The sequence below is a fragment of the Mustelus asterias genome, chromosome 8, assembly GCF_964213995.1.
Source record: "Mustelus asterias chromosome 8, sMusAst1.hap1.1, whole genome shotgun sequence".
Lineage (NCBI taxonomy): Eukaryota > Metazoa > Chordata > Chondrichthyes > Carcharhiniformes > Triakidae > Mustelus > Mustelus asterias.
In genome coordinates, this window is record NC_135808.1 from 112,401,765 (window position 1) to 112,415,890 (window position 14,126).

Genomic DNA, 14,126 nt, shown 5'->3' on the forward strand with positions numbered 1-14,126 from the left:
ATAGGATGGAGGGTTATAGGTAGGCCTAGAAGGTAGGGATATGTTCGGCACAACTTGTGGGGCCGAAGGGCCTGTTTGTGCTGTAGTTTTTCTATGTTTCTAAATGATTGGCTTTCATTATTTGCCCAGAATTCTGGAATGGTTCCAGCAATGGAGGCCATTCAGCCCACTGGGTCCATGTTGGCTTTCTACAAGAGTAATTTAGCTAGTTCCACTCCCGTCTTTTCCTCTCCTCAGATGCACATCCAATTCCTTTTGAAATTCATGATAGAATCTGCCTCCATGACACTTTCAGGCAGTGCTAACCACTTGCTGCATTAAAAAAGAATTTTCCTCATGTTGCCTTTGACTCTTTTGTCAATCACCTTAAATCTTCATCCTCTGGTTCTCAAACCTTCTGCCAATGGGAAGTTTCTATCTTGTCTGCCTAGGCCCTTTATGATTTTGAACATCTCTGTCAAATCTCATAAAAATTAGTCAGCACAGCACATGATGTCAATGCAAAGTTTTCACACCGATTATCCCTTCAATATCAAATACTTGACAGCAAGAAATAACACAGCCAATATCAAGTAAAAACCCCATTTGCTTTAATCCTCTACCATCTTGGCGCACTGTCGTCTACATTGACCAGAACAAACACACAACAGGTGAATACTTGGTCAAAAATCTATATTCTGTACACGAGGGTGACCCTGAGCTCCTTGAATTTCATTTCCATTCTGAGCACTCCATTGCGCCTGCCTTCAGAAGTGCACAACACAAATTTCAGGAACAGCGAGGTAAACCATCCACGGTCTAGACAGGATGTGGAACTTTGCAGACAGGCCTCAAGAAAGCAGGTCTGCGACCACCAAATTTCCTGATAGTTGACTTTGGTGCTGAAAAACAGTCCATGTTGGTATTACACACAGACCTTGCATTAACTACATTTAAATTAGATCCTTCACTCAACTTCAACAATCAGGAAGCAGATGCCACAATGCAGCTCACCCAGTTGAAATGGGGACATTTGACAATCACGGGGCCTATCCTGCAGAAGCGAACCTCTTAAAATTGTAGGTAAATGTTGAACTTTAAACATAAACATCCGCAAAAATGTTTCCCCATCACCACATTTCCCAGTAAATCTTGCTACATATTTTTCATTGTGAAAACTGCCATTCATACATTTCACTTTTTTATAAATATTTTTCTTCAATAATCTTTGTTGCTGTGGACACATAATTGGAGCTCTAGAAGTGGATTGTATGGACATCCTTGTCCATTCATCATTCTATATCCATTTCCAGCTAAGTTGAAGGCCAATTCAAGAGAGGTCAAATGCAAAGTAGTCTATCCACATTTCAAGACCCACAGTCCTTACACATGTAGCTCAACAGGTCAGAGGAGACATGATTTTACTACTCTATTTCACAAGGCACACTGCAGACAACATCTCGATCAGGGACTGGTTTTTCAGTACAAGTGGTCCCAATGTCCTGAGCAACATTTACCAACAGTACCAGAAGCATATTAACTAGTTTAGCTTGTTGCTGTGCGCAAATTGTTGCACTGTCTACATAACAGCGGCTGCGGTTGTTAACTGGCCAAGAGACACCTCAGGACAATGCGTTTGGAAGGGTGCTAGAAAAACAAGACTTTATTTTTTTCATTTAGCTGCATGTCTTAAGAGTTTTCTATTTATTCTGCATATGTAGGAATACAAATCGGTAGAAAATATAAGTCAAGCAGTGAAAAGGGGAGGGTAGAAAAAGTCAAGTACGAGGAGACATAGGTTTAAGGTGCATGGGAAAAAGTTTAGAGGAGATGTGCGAGGCAAGTTTTTTTTACACAGTGGGTGGTGAATGTCTGGAACGCGCTGCCTGGGGAGGTGGTGGGAGCAGGTACGATAGCGTCATTTAAGGAACAACTAGACAAATACATGAATAGGCTGGGAATGGCAGGATACGGACTCCGTAAGTGCATATGGTTTTAGTTTAGACAGGCATCAAGATCAGCTCAGGCTTGGAGGGCTGAAGGGCCTGTTCCTGTGCTGTACCTTTCTTTGTTCAGTGACTGAATATCAAAGTCAACTCCTCCTTTCTTCCCCTCCCCAAAATAGTTCAGTTCATTTCTACTTGGAGCCCCATAGATTTAACTTGGAGCACCACAGTAACATAGGAGTCACTTGACAATAAAAAAATAAAGATCCTTCTAGTTAGACTTCAATCATCATGGTAGTTGCATACTACGACAATAAAGGAGCTGTTAACTAATCATTTTAGTATGTGAAGTCAAGTATTAAACTGCTTAAGCTATTCCACTATAGCACATTTTAAATCCAAGATAGAGGCCAGGATTCTCCGATCTCATTCTTCCTGCCACTGGGAACAGAGAATTAGATGCTCAGCCAAAACTCTATTGACTGCAGTGGGAACAGAGAATCCCAGTCTTGGGCAAGGTCGGAGAATTCTGGCCATTGCATTCAGATACATGAAGGGTGCAAGAAAATTCTGAGCCTGTTACCAGGACTTGGGTTCGCCAAAGTGCAGGTAGTTAATGCTGTAGAGATCCATGTCCTCAGTGTGCCAAGCAAAGGTGGTTTTCCACATCCCAAAATAGAGGTATGGTGTATTGACACCTTCAATTGTGATACCACTCTCTTTTTCGACCACATCCAGGATAGTGTTCAAGTGCCCAATGTTCCATTCAGACACACCCTAAACAAACAGAAAATTGTTTCTGTAAGCAAAAATGGTTTAAAAAAACACAGCATCTGGTAAATGTGTGAAATGTAAGCTTACTCAAAGAAATTAAAGGAGCACATTAATTTACTCTTGTGGAAATGACAGAGTCCGAAAATAACCCCATCTTTCTTCCTTATATCACAAAGCCATCATTACACCCCAATCACCTCCCATACTCCCAGCATGCAAAGTGTCTTGGAAAATTAGGTTCACCCACGAGTGAGAAAAAAATGGAGCTACCATGACGCAGTAACCCTTTGTCAAAAGACTCGAGATACAAGCAATGTATTCATTCTCAATAACTATACAAATGAGCCATTGAATAAAGAGATACAATCCTATATCTGCTATTCTTTAATCAGCATGTATCTGATTTCAACTGGAGGTTACAAAGTGGAGGTCCAGGTATTTCTAAATTTAGTGAAGGTGCAATCAGTCACTAGGCTGCACTGTTGAAGAATTATAGAAACAGCTGGGGTGGCACAGTGGCACAGTGGTTAGCACTGCTGCCTTACAGCGCCAGGGAACCCCGTTCGATTCCCGGCTTGTGTCACTGTGTGTGTGGAGTTTGCACATTCTCCCCGTGCTTGCGTGGGTTTCCTCCGGGTCCTCCTGTTTTCTCCCACAGTCCAAAAATGTGCAGGTTAGGTTGATTGGTCATGCTAAATTGACCCTAGTTTCGGGGCAATTAGCAGGGTAAATAAGTGGGGTTACGGGGATCGGATAGGATTGATGTCGGTGTAGACTCGATAGGCCGAATAACCTCCTCCTATACTGCAGAGATTCTATCTGACAAATCAATTCAAACAAAAGTAATGAAGCAAGGAGAAAGGTTAAACTGAGCAGTAGCAACATCTTATGCATCAAGAGTACCAAAGTTCAACTAACAGGGAAAGAAAGGAGAATTGAGGCATTGGAGCAGAGAAAGCTGGGTGGACAATGAGAATTTAGAAAATAATAATTTGAAGAATTAAAAAGAGTGGGAATATTCAAAAACCACAATCCTTCAAGTTTTATGGCGGATCTAATTGGAGTTATGAAGAAACATACCACAAGGAGAGGACATGAGTGAAATCATCTCCCGTTAGATTTACTAGAACGGCACCACTGAGGGATTTCAGTTACCTGAAGATTGGAGAAGCTGGATAAAAACAAATTACTGCGGATGCTGGAATCTGAAACCAAAGGGAAAATGCTGGAAAATCTCAGCAGGTCTGGCAGCATCCAGGAGGAGAGAAGAAAGCTGACGTTTCGATTCCAGATGACCCTCTGTCAAAATGGGCTTTGACAAAGGGTCAGCTGGACTCGAAATGCCAGCTTTCTTCTCTCCTTACAGATGCTGCCAAACCTGCTGAGATTTTCCAGCATTTTCTCTTTTTATTGGAGAGGCTGGGACTGGTCTCAAAATTATGAGCCCCATTTCCAATGACAGGAGGGTCAGTAAGCAGAGAGCACCCATTTAAAATAATTAGCAAAAAAAGTCTGGATGGAGTCGAAGAGAACTTATTGTTACTGTTATGACGTTGAATACACTGCCTGAAAGGGTGGTGGCAGCAACCTGCCACCACAGCAACTTTCAAAAAGGAAAGTAGAAATGCTCTTAAAAAGGAAATATTTGAAGTACGAAAGAGAAAGAACAGGGGAGAAGAATTAATTGGTAGCTCTTTTAGAAAGAACTGACACAGGACAATGGACCAAATGGCGTCCTTCTACTCTGTATGATTCTGCTGGACCATTAAACTAAAATTTAATGCCACTCATCCTCAAACACCAAGTCTGACTTAGGAAGTGACATTTCTCATCAATTCTGGTTATATTACAAAATACACAGCAGGCTATGCAATGCTTGGAACCCATTCAATTTAAAAACATTTCCAGGAGCAAGAGGGGGGGGAAGAAACTGGGGCAAATTGACGCAAGACCACTACATAGGGAATAATTAAAACACAAGATTTATTTATGCCTTACCTCATCGTACAATGTACCATTGACATCTGCACCATAGATTGGTGGGTTAAAGGTGAGATTTTTCCAATACTTGCGCTCCAGATCATCGAAGTCTGAATAGCGAGGGGTGCAGTATCTTAAAGAGGAACATAATTAATCGTCAAAAAAAAAAAATCGAATAATTCTAACTGGACTTGAATTTGGTTCAGAAGTGAGTCAAGCTTGATTTCTAGAGTTTGTCAACTCGACTGGAGAGCAGGAATAGCACATTTCAAATATTTATTTTGAATTCTTACTGTGCTGTTGAGTCCAGATAAATTCTCTCCTCCCAGGTTTTTAAGCTCGTACCCCATTAAAAACAGTAACATTAGAGTAATAAAACCATAGGAAATTCAGCAATAGGTTTAACAGTACTTACCCAATAAATCTACTTAAAAGTTAATAGAATTAATGGTGTTTTCATTCTTAAAGTCAAAGAAATGGAGTACTAATTCTACATTAATTAAGTGTACTACACACCTTTAATCCCTTCCCCAAAACTCTTCAAATTTCTTACTCAGAGTCATAGAGGTTTACAGCATGGAAACAGGCCCTTTGGCCCAACTTGTCCATGCTGCCCTTTTTTTTTAAACCCCTAAGCTAGTCACAATTGCCCGCATTTGGCCCATATCCCTCTATACCCATCTTGCCCCCCTAACTTTCTAAAAGCTTTTTAAAAGACAAAATTGTACCCGCTTCTACTACTGCCTCTGGCAGCTTGTTCCAGACACTCACCACCCTCTGAAAAAAATTGCCCCTCTGGACCTTTTTGTATCGCTCCCCTCTTATCTTAAACCTATGCTCTCTAGTTTTAGATTCCCCTACCTTTGGGAAAAGATATTGACTATCTAGCTGATCTATGCCCCATATTATTTCATAGACCTCTATAAGATCACCCCTCAGCCTCCTAAGCTCCAGATAAAAAAGTCCCAGTCTATCCAGCCTCTCCTTATAACTCAAACCATCAAGTCCCGGTAGCATCCTAGTAAATCTCTTCTGCACTCTCTCTAGTTTAATCTTTCTATATCCTTTCTACAATAGGGTGACCAGAACTGTACACAGTATTCCAAGTGTGGCCTTACCAATGTCTTGTACAACTTCAACAAGACGTCCCAACTCCTGTATTCAATGTTCTGACCAATGAAACCAAGCATGCTGAATGCCTTCTTCACCACTCTGTCCACCTGTGACTTCACTTTCAAGGAGCTATGAACCTGTACCCATAGATCTCTTTGTTCTGTAACTCTCCCCAATGCCCTACCATTAACTGAGTAAGTCCTGCCCTGGTTCAATCTATCAAAATGCATCACCTCGCATTTACCTAAATTAAATGCTCTCCCTTTGCCTCTACTGCCACTACCCATGTTAGAGATGGGACCAACAATTTAATAAGCCGGACTGTCTAAATACATAGTCCAGATTGAGTAATGAGGCAATTAAAGTTCAAGGCCAGGACAAAACTAGATTAACACGAGCATCAAACCAAAGCCACTGCATACTGTGCAAGCAGCTTGACTGTATATTAACTCCAGGACTTTTACCACTAAGACTAGACTCAATTGGTATTGCTTTAACTCGCTTCAAGTTTGGAGGAGCAGCAAATTCGAGCACTTTTTGAATTTGAGATCTTTGAACAAATTCCTTATTCTAGTCTGATCTTCGCCACAGAAATGTTTTGACATTCCATTTTCAAGCTTTCGAATTTCATGAAGAGAAGACAGTAAAATCTCCTATTTCACCTCCTCAGTGCCCAGAGCTGAAGAGATCTGACTGCAGAGATTATCTCCATCCTTTGTTAGTCAGGAAACCACATGCATTTTTACATGATCCTATCTCACAATACTACCTCAGGGAATTCATTTTTACTCTAGGTGTTTTGCTTAGAAGTATCTTTAGATGCTATCTGTTTATTATACAATGTATGTGTAATGGAACATTAACATTCTACAACACACAAAATCAATACTATTGGGAAGGATCTATGTATGAACCTGCTCCCCAATATATGCCATTTCTTGTTACTGTTTCATGGATGTGGGAGTCACTGGCAAAGCCAGCATTTGTTGCCTATCCCTATTTGCCACAACTGAGTAGCTTGCTAGGTCATTTCAGAGGTCAGCTCAGAGTCAGCCACATTGCTGTGGGTCTATATGTTTGACTAGGTTTGTAGGGAAGATCTCCTTCTCTACAAGGACATGATGACCAGATGGGCTTGTATGACAATTGACAATGGTTGCATGGTCACCATTTTTGGGATCTCTGGATTACTAGTCGAGTGACATTACCACAACTTCATCTCCCAGTTTATTTTATAATGAGAGTGCATTAACTGAGGAGGCAATTCGCAGAATGGATAACCAGCTGGCTCCAAAACAGGAAAGAATGCCTTGGGGTTAAAAGAACTCGGTGACAAAAATTAGGAAGTGGTGGTCAGGATTGGTACTGGGCCCACTGCTGTTTACCATGTGCGCAAATGATTTGAGCTCAGAAATTGGAAATACAATTTCAAAATTTGCAGACAACAATATTAGTTAAATATAGTTAATGTAGAGGAATCTTGCAAATATAAGAAAGACAACACAACTGCAAGTGGCAAATCAATATTTATGTAGATGAAGCGTGAGGTGGTGCAATTTGAGGAGGAACAAGGTGGCCACTTACGTTTCAGAGGAATGGGGTAGAGGAGCCAAGGAACCTCGGGGTACGCATTCACAGGTTAAAAATAACAATGCAAACTAACTAAATAAAATGCAAACAAAGCACTGGAGTTTGTTTCTAAAGGAGCAGAATTTAAAAACTGGGAAGTTACAGTAAACCGACCACACTGAAGAGTGCTGTGTGTATGGTGCCGATCTCTACATTACAAAAAGGAGATAGAAGCACAGATGAAAGGACAAACAGATTCACAAAGATGATACCAGAACTCAAGAAGTTACAATGATCTAACGGCTGAATAGGTTATGACTTTTTTTTTAAGAAAGGAAGAGGCTGGGACTTTAAACTGTCAATGGGTTTGACGGAGTAGACATACAGAAGATGTACTTGTAAGAGAATCAAAAATTGCGGACCACAAGTACAAAATGGTCACTTACAAATACAATAAAGATGACAGGAGAAACACAGTTGTTAAAATGTAGAACTTGCTATCACCGGGTAATTGAGGAAACTACAACAGATGCCTTTAAGGGAAGTTAGGTTTCATACCTGGGGGAAAGAAAGGAAGGATTTTCAGATAGGATTAAATGAAAGACGGTGGGGTGAAGGTTGTGCGGAGCATAAATACCAGACCAGTTGAACCAAATGGCCTGTTTCTGTGGTGCAAATGCTATTCAATCATTTTCTGGTGTTTGCTACCTTGCCATCTATGAAAATCACCTCAACTATTGGCTGCTTTCCTGTTCATTATTGACATGCTAAAGCACTCAGTAGTAAGCAAATACTATGAATCTGATGTACCACTCACAGCTGCAGCTTTAAGTTGGAAACTCAATTACGACACCAAATGAACTGCCTGAAACTAGATACCCGAGAAACCTCAAAAACACATTCTGGACACTACTAAGAAAAATCGTTAGCCAAACTGTACAATATTAAACTAGAACCAACACACTGATTTTACTAAATCTACTGTGATAAACAGCAACTGAAAGAGGTTTTCTTACTTATCACTGTTAGCAATTTTTCGGAATTCGCGTACAGTGATTGGCTTCTTCTGGATGTTGTACTGTGTGAAGAGACCGGATTGGCCTGTTACCACCTGCTGAATAGGAGCTGGAATCACCAGGTCATCAATGACATCATAGCTCTTACAAGGCTTCCATTCCTTTGGAGGGACAACCTGTTGGGGACAAGGAAGATTAGCCAGGTAAAGTTACAACTCTTCGAAATGTATGTTTCAAACAAAAATAGTGTTTTGTGCAATACAATGTTTTAAGAAATAGGTCACCTGAGTCAACAGGATTGCAACATACTAGATGTCCTGTGGCTTTGCTCATTGTGCTCCTGACAAGGATGTTATGATAGGCAGCTGTTAATTTTAGCCATGTCTTTAAGGTCATAACTGATCTTGACAGTGTAAAAGCAGCTATATGTACCTGGAAATGCCAATCTAGAGCATCGGTGGGGCTTAATGCCAGCTGCATTTACCATTTATATACTTTTAAAGTGCCTATACTCCCACATGGACATCAAGTACAGTGTAATAGGTGTCTGAGATTTTCACCCGAACAGCAATATGTGATCTGGACACAAAGATCCTTATCATCAAACCTTAGGAATACCATCAGTTATTTATCCCAATCTTCTTCCCAAATTATTCTACTGAAGATACATTAATTAGCTATTCCCAATACAGCACGGAATGCTTCATGCTGCATGCATCCATTTGGAACCTTGGAGTTCCAATATTGTGAATTGCTCCTTCACAAAATTAGTTTAATTGACACACATGAGATTTGAATACAACAAAGCTCATTAAACAGAGGCCTCGAGGCTTGAATAGCAAGGTTAAAAAAAAAAGGCTTTTCAGAATTTGAAAAGCTACAGGAAACAATTTTTGAAAAGAACGAGCAGACTTTTCGTTTCTGGGAGGAAATCGGTATATTGAGCTCTCTTCACATTCCCCAGCTGCTTGGAAACTGAGCAACAGCTACTGAGGAAACTACTTTTCCTCTTAATTGCCCCCAATGAATCACTCAGTTCAAGGGTAATTAGGGACGGGAAACAAATGCTGGCCTTGCCAATGATGCCCACCTCCCATGAATGAATAAAAAAAAATTTGGAGAGAAAATAACTTTTAGATAAGTTAATTGCTGATATACACATCGTCCATTCAGATTCAGTGCACCATGTGTCACGGCAGCAAGTCATTCAAATCAGGTACATTGCCCGAGGTCTCTTAAGTTTGTCAATGTTACCATAGTGATACTCCAGGTGGCTCAGCAACTCAAGGCAGCAGGAGGTAGTGGGTGGGAAATGAAGATTAATAGCTATGGTTCTTGGTCAGAATAGAGCAATCCTTGGTTTAAGTGCATCGTATATAAACTTGTGTCTCATATGTAATACTTTTTCAGTAAAATAGCCCATTCATTTGAGTGAACTAATAAATAATGGCCACTTATTCATTCACAGGATGTGGGCATACTGTTCATCCCTAGTCGCCCTGAGGTCACGGTGAGCTGCCTTCTTAAACCACAGCAGCCAATGTGGTGAAAACACTCGCACAGCGCCGTTACGGAGGGTGTTGCAGAACCTTGACCCAGCAACGATGAAGAAAAAGCAACATGTTGCGACATCAGAATGGTGTGCAAATTGGAGGGGAAGCTGCATGGTGTTCCCATGCACCTGCTGCCATTGGATAGTAAGAGGAAGAGGATTTGGGAGGTGCTTATGAGGAACTCTTGGTGAATTGCTGCAGTGCATCTTGTAGATAGTAAACACTGCAGCTAGATTGCACCAGTGGTAGAGGAAGTGGATGTTTAAAGTGATGGATAGGTGCTACTTTGCACTGGATGGTGTTAAGCTTTTCTAGAATTGTTGCGCCTGCCCTCATCCAGACAAATGGGGAGAATTCCATCACACTCCTGACTTTTACCTTGCAGGTATTCAGGCTCAGGAGAACCCAAGTGGCTAATAACTCGCCACATAATATCCAACTTCTGGCCAACTCTTGTAACCACAATTTTTATGTGGCTGATCCAGTCAAGTTTCTGGTCAACAGTCAGCACGAGTCATCAACTTATAAAGAGACTTAAGAAGAACAAACTAGAGAAATAAAAGACAAAACATTCAAAAATAACACGAGTACCAAGAGTTCATCACAAAATGTTTAAATGGTAACGATTGCCCCTTTCACCCTTTGTACACGTTACCATGATAGTTGAAATGGGAAGGCAGAGGCATATCGGTATTGTTGCTGGATTAGTAATCCAGAGACTCAGGGCAATGCTCTGGGGACCCGCGTTCGAATCTCACCACAGAAGATGGTGAAATTTAAATTCAATAAAAATCTGGAATCAAAAGTCTAATGATGACCATGAAAACATTATTGAAAAAACCCATCTGGCTCACTGATGTCTTTTAGAGAAGATGATCTGTCATCCTTCCCTGGTCTGGCACGTGACCCCAGACCCACAGCAACGTGGTTGCCTCTTAAATCTCTCAGGGATGTGCAATAAATGCTGGCCCAGCCAGCGATGCCCAAATCCCATGAACAAATTTTAAAAACTTTAAAGCTTTCGGAGTGTCTTTTGTGTCTCTGTACCCTGTTTGAAAGTAGATTTCCACTCTATCTGACGAAGGAGCAGCGCTCCGAAAGCTAGTGGCGTTTGCTACCAAATAAACCTGTTGGACTTTAACCTGGTGTTGTTAGACTCCTTACCATGGGGAAGATGCCAGATGACTGGAGAACAGCTAATGTGGTTCTGCTTTTTAAGAAGGGTCATAGAGCTAAGCCAGGGAACTACAGACCAGCAAGTCTCACGTCAGTGGTAGAGAAACTATTGGAGAAATGTCTGAAGGAGCGCATCCATCTCCACTTGGAGAGGCAAAGCTTGATCAGGGACAGTCAGCATGGCTTCATTAGAGGGAGGTCATGCCTAACAAATTTGATTGAATTTTTTGAGGTGGTGACCAGGTGTGTAGATGAAGGTAGTCAGTCGATGTAGTTTATATGGATTTCAGCAAAGCCTTTGACAAGGTCCCACTTAAAAAAAGGCAAATGCAATGGGATAAGGAGTAATTTGATAAAGCGGTTTCAAAATTGGCTCAGTTCTAGGAGGCAGAGGGTGATTATAAAAGGCTGCTTTAGTGACTGGAAGCCAGTGTCCAGTGGTGTACCACAGATTTGTGCTGGGTCCCCTATTACATAATTTATATGAATGACATAGGTGACTTCTATGTGGGGTAGGATTAGTAAGTTTGTGGATGACACAAAGATTGGCTGGGTGGTTAACAGTGAGGTTGAGTGTCTTGGGCTACAAGAAGATATAGACGGGAAGGTCAAATGGGAAGATAAGTGGCAGAAGGAATTTAACCCTGAAAGTGTGAGGTGATACACTTTGGAAGGAGTAACTTGACAAGCAAGTATTCAATGAACAGCATGACACTAGGAAGTTCTGTTGAACAAAGGGACCGTGGCGTGTTTGTCCATAGATCTCTGAAGGCAGAAGGGCATCCAAGCAGGGTGGTGAAAAAAGTATATGGGACACTTGCCTTTATCAATCAAGGCATTGATTACAAAAGCAGGGAAGTTATGCTGGAGTTGTACAGAACTTTGGTGAGGCCACACTAAGCTGTGCGCAGTTCTGGTCACCATATTACAGAAAGGATACGAATGCACTGGAGGGGATGCAGAGAAGATTCATCAGGGTGCTGTCTGGGATGGAATTCGAAGAAGAAAAAAAAAATTTCCGAAGGGCCTGTTCCTGTGCTGTATTGTTCTTTGGAACATTTAAGTTATCAAGACAGGCTGGATAAGCTTGGGTTGTTTTTGTTGGAGCAGAGACGACAGAGGGGCAATCTGATCGAGGTGTACAAGATTGTGAGGGGCTTGGACAGAGCGGATAAGGAGCAGCTGTTCCCCTTAGTTGAAGGGTCAGTCACGAGGGGACATAGATTCAAGGTGAGGGGTAGGAGGTTTAGTGGGGGATGTGGTGACAGTCTGGAATGCGCTGCCTGGGAGAATGGTAGAGGCGAATTGCCTCACATTCTTTATAAAAGACCTGGATGAGCACAAGTGCTGGTAAATGGATTAGGTGGGAAGTCAGGTGTTTATCACGTGTCGGTGCAGACTCGATGGTCCGAAGGGCCTCTTCTGCACTGTATAATTCTAACTGATGAGATTCAGGATGTTTGAGTTTAATTTCATAAATCAACTAAATGCTTAATTCACCATATTGCTTAGTTTCAAAATATTAAACAGTAACAAAACTATTGCAGTATTATATAATGATGGCACACTTTGAAAAACTATTTTGATCAAGCTGGAGACATACCAAAATTGAAAAATGGCATCTTCTAATATTTCATTTAAAATAGTTTTGCATGTCATCTTTGCTGGTGTTGCTAAATAATGCTGATTTGTTTGTGCGTGCATCATAAAATATCACAAAGACCTATTCTTGGGGTCGGTGGGGTGGCGGTTAACCATGGTGTAAAACCTCCAAGACGCAACTACATTGTGTGTTAACAGGTCACAGGCAGCTGTAATGATGTCACTGAGAAATAGGAGCAGGAATGGGCCATTTGGCCCCTCGAGCCTGCTCAGTCATTCAGCAGATTATGGCTGGACTGACTGTGGCTTCAACTCCACTTTCCTGCCGTACCACCCATAACCCTCATCTTCCTTGTCAATCAAAAATTTGTCCAACTCAACCATGAATATATTCATTGACCCAGCCTCCACTGCTTTCTGGGGTAGAGAATTCTACATACTAATTCCCCTCAAAAGAAATTCCTCCTCATTTCCACCTTAAATGGGAGATCCCTTATTTTGAAACTATGCCCCCTAATTCTAAGCTCCCCCGCAACAGAAACATCCTCTCAGCATCAACCTTGTCAAGCCCCATCAAAACTTCACATGTTTCAGTAAGATCACCTCTCATTCCTCTAAATTCCAATAAGTACAGGCCCAGCCTGTTAAACCTTTCCTCATAAGACCAACCTTCATCCCAAGGAACGGGGGCAACACGCTGCCACACAGCGCAAGAGACCCGGGTTTGATTCCCACATGGGTCACTGTCTGTGTGGTGTTTACACGTTCTCCCCGTGTCTGCGTGGGTTTCCTCCGGGAGCTCCGGTTTCCTCCCACAGTCCAAAAGACGTGCTGGTTAGGTGCATCGGCCATGCTAAATTCTCCCTCAGTGTACCCGAACAGAGTGTAGCGACTAGGGGATTTTCACTGTAACTTTGTTGCAGTGTGAATGCAAGCCTACTTGTGACACTAATAAATAAACTTTAAAGAATCAACCTTGTGAATCTACTCAGAGCTGCCTCTAATGCAAGTATTTTCCTCCTTAAATTAGAAAGCAAACACTGCAGGTAGTACTGTAGGTTTAATCTTGCAGGGACCATAAAGGTTTGTTTTCAGATGCCTACATTTTATTAGACAACAAAACTAAATACTGTCATTGACATCCGATGCTTAATAGAAGCTATATATAAAATTGTGAAAATAAATGTTTGCGACAGGTAATATAAAAATAGCTTACAAAATATAGGACAGAAAAGTGAATGGCACTGAACAATAGAAGTGACAAGATTTACAAATAATAACTGCACATGATGGAAAATGAGGGATGGTGAAGAATTGAATAAGCTTTTAACTAGATAACCCGACAATTGATAAGTCTATTATTGGGTTCTCAGGGATGCTACCGAACTATGGACACTCAAGACTTCAGTGTGTCAGGT

The 14,126-nt window shown here is 41.4% G+C and overlaps 1 protein-coding gene across 1 annotated transcript in view; it reads right to left on the reverse strand.

Moving 5' to 3' along the window:
- Nucleotides 1-14,126, reverse strand: part of kdm4aa (lysine (K)-specific demethylase 4A, genome duplicate a) — a 57,328-nt gene that overhangs the window by 42,152 nt on the left and 1,050 nt on the right. Inside the window, exons 2-5 of the mRNA XM_078218746.1 lie at nt 10,309-10,478; nt 8,378-8,553; nt 4,698-4,812; nt 2,509-2,702 (exon numbers count right to left, since the gene is read on the reverse strand). Coding sequence (XP_078074872.1) covers nt 2,509-2,594 — 86 coding nt within the window. The 5' untranslated portion in view covers nt 2,595-2,702; nt 4,698-4,812; nt 8,378-8,553; nt 10,309-10,478. The remainder of the gene's footprint in view (nt 1-2,508; nt 2,703-4,697; nt 4,813-8,377; nt 8,554-10,308; nt 10,479-14,126) is intronic.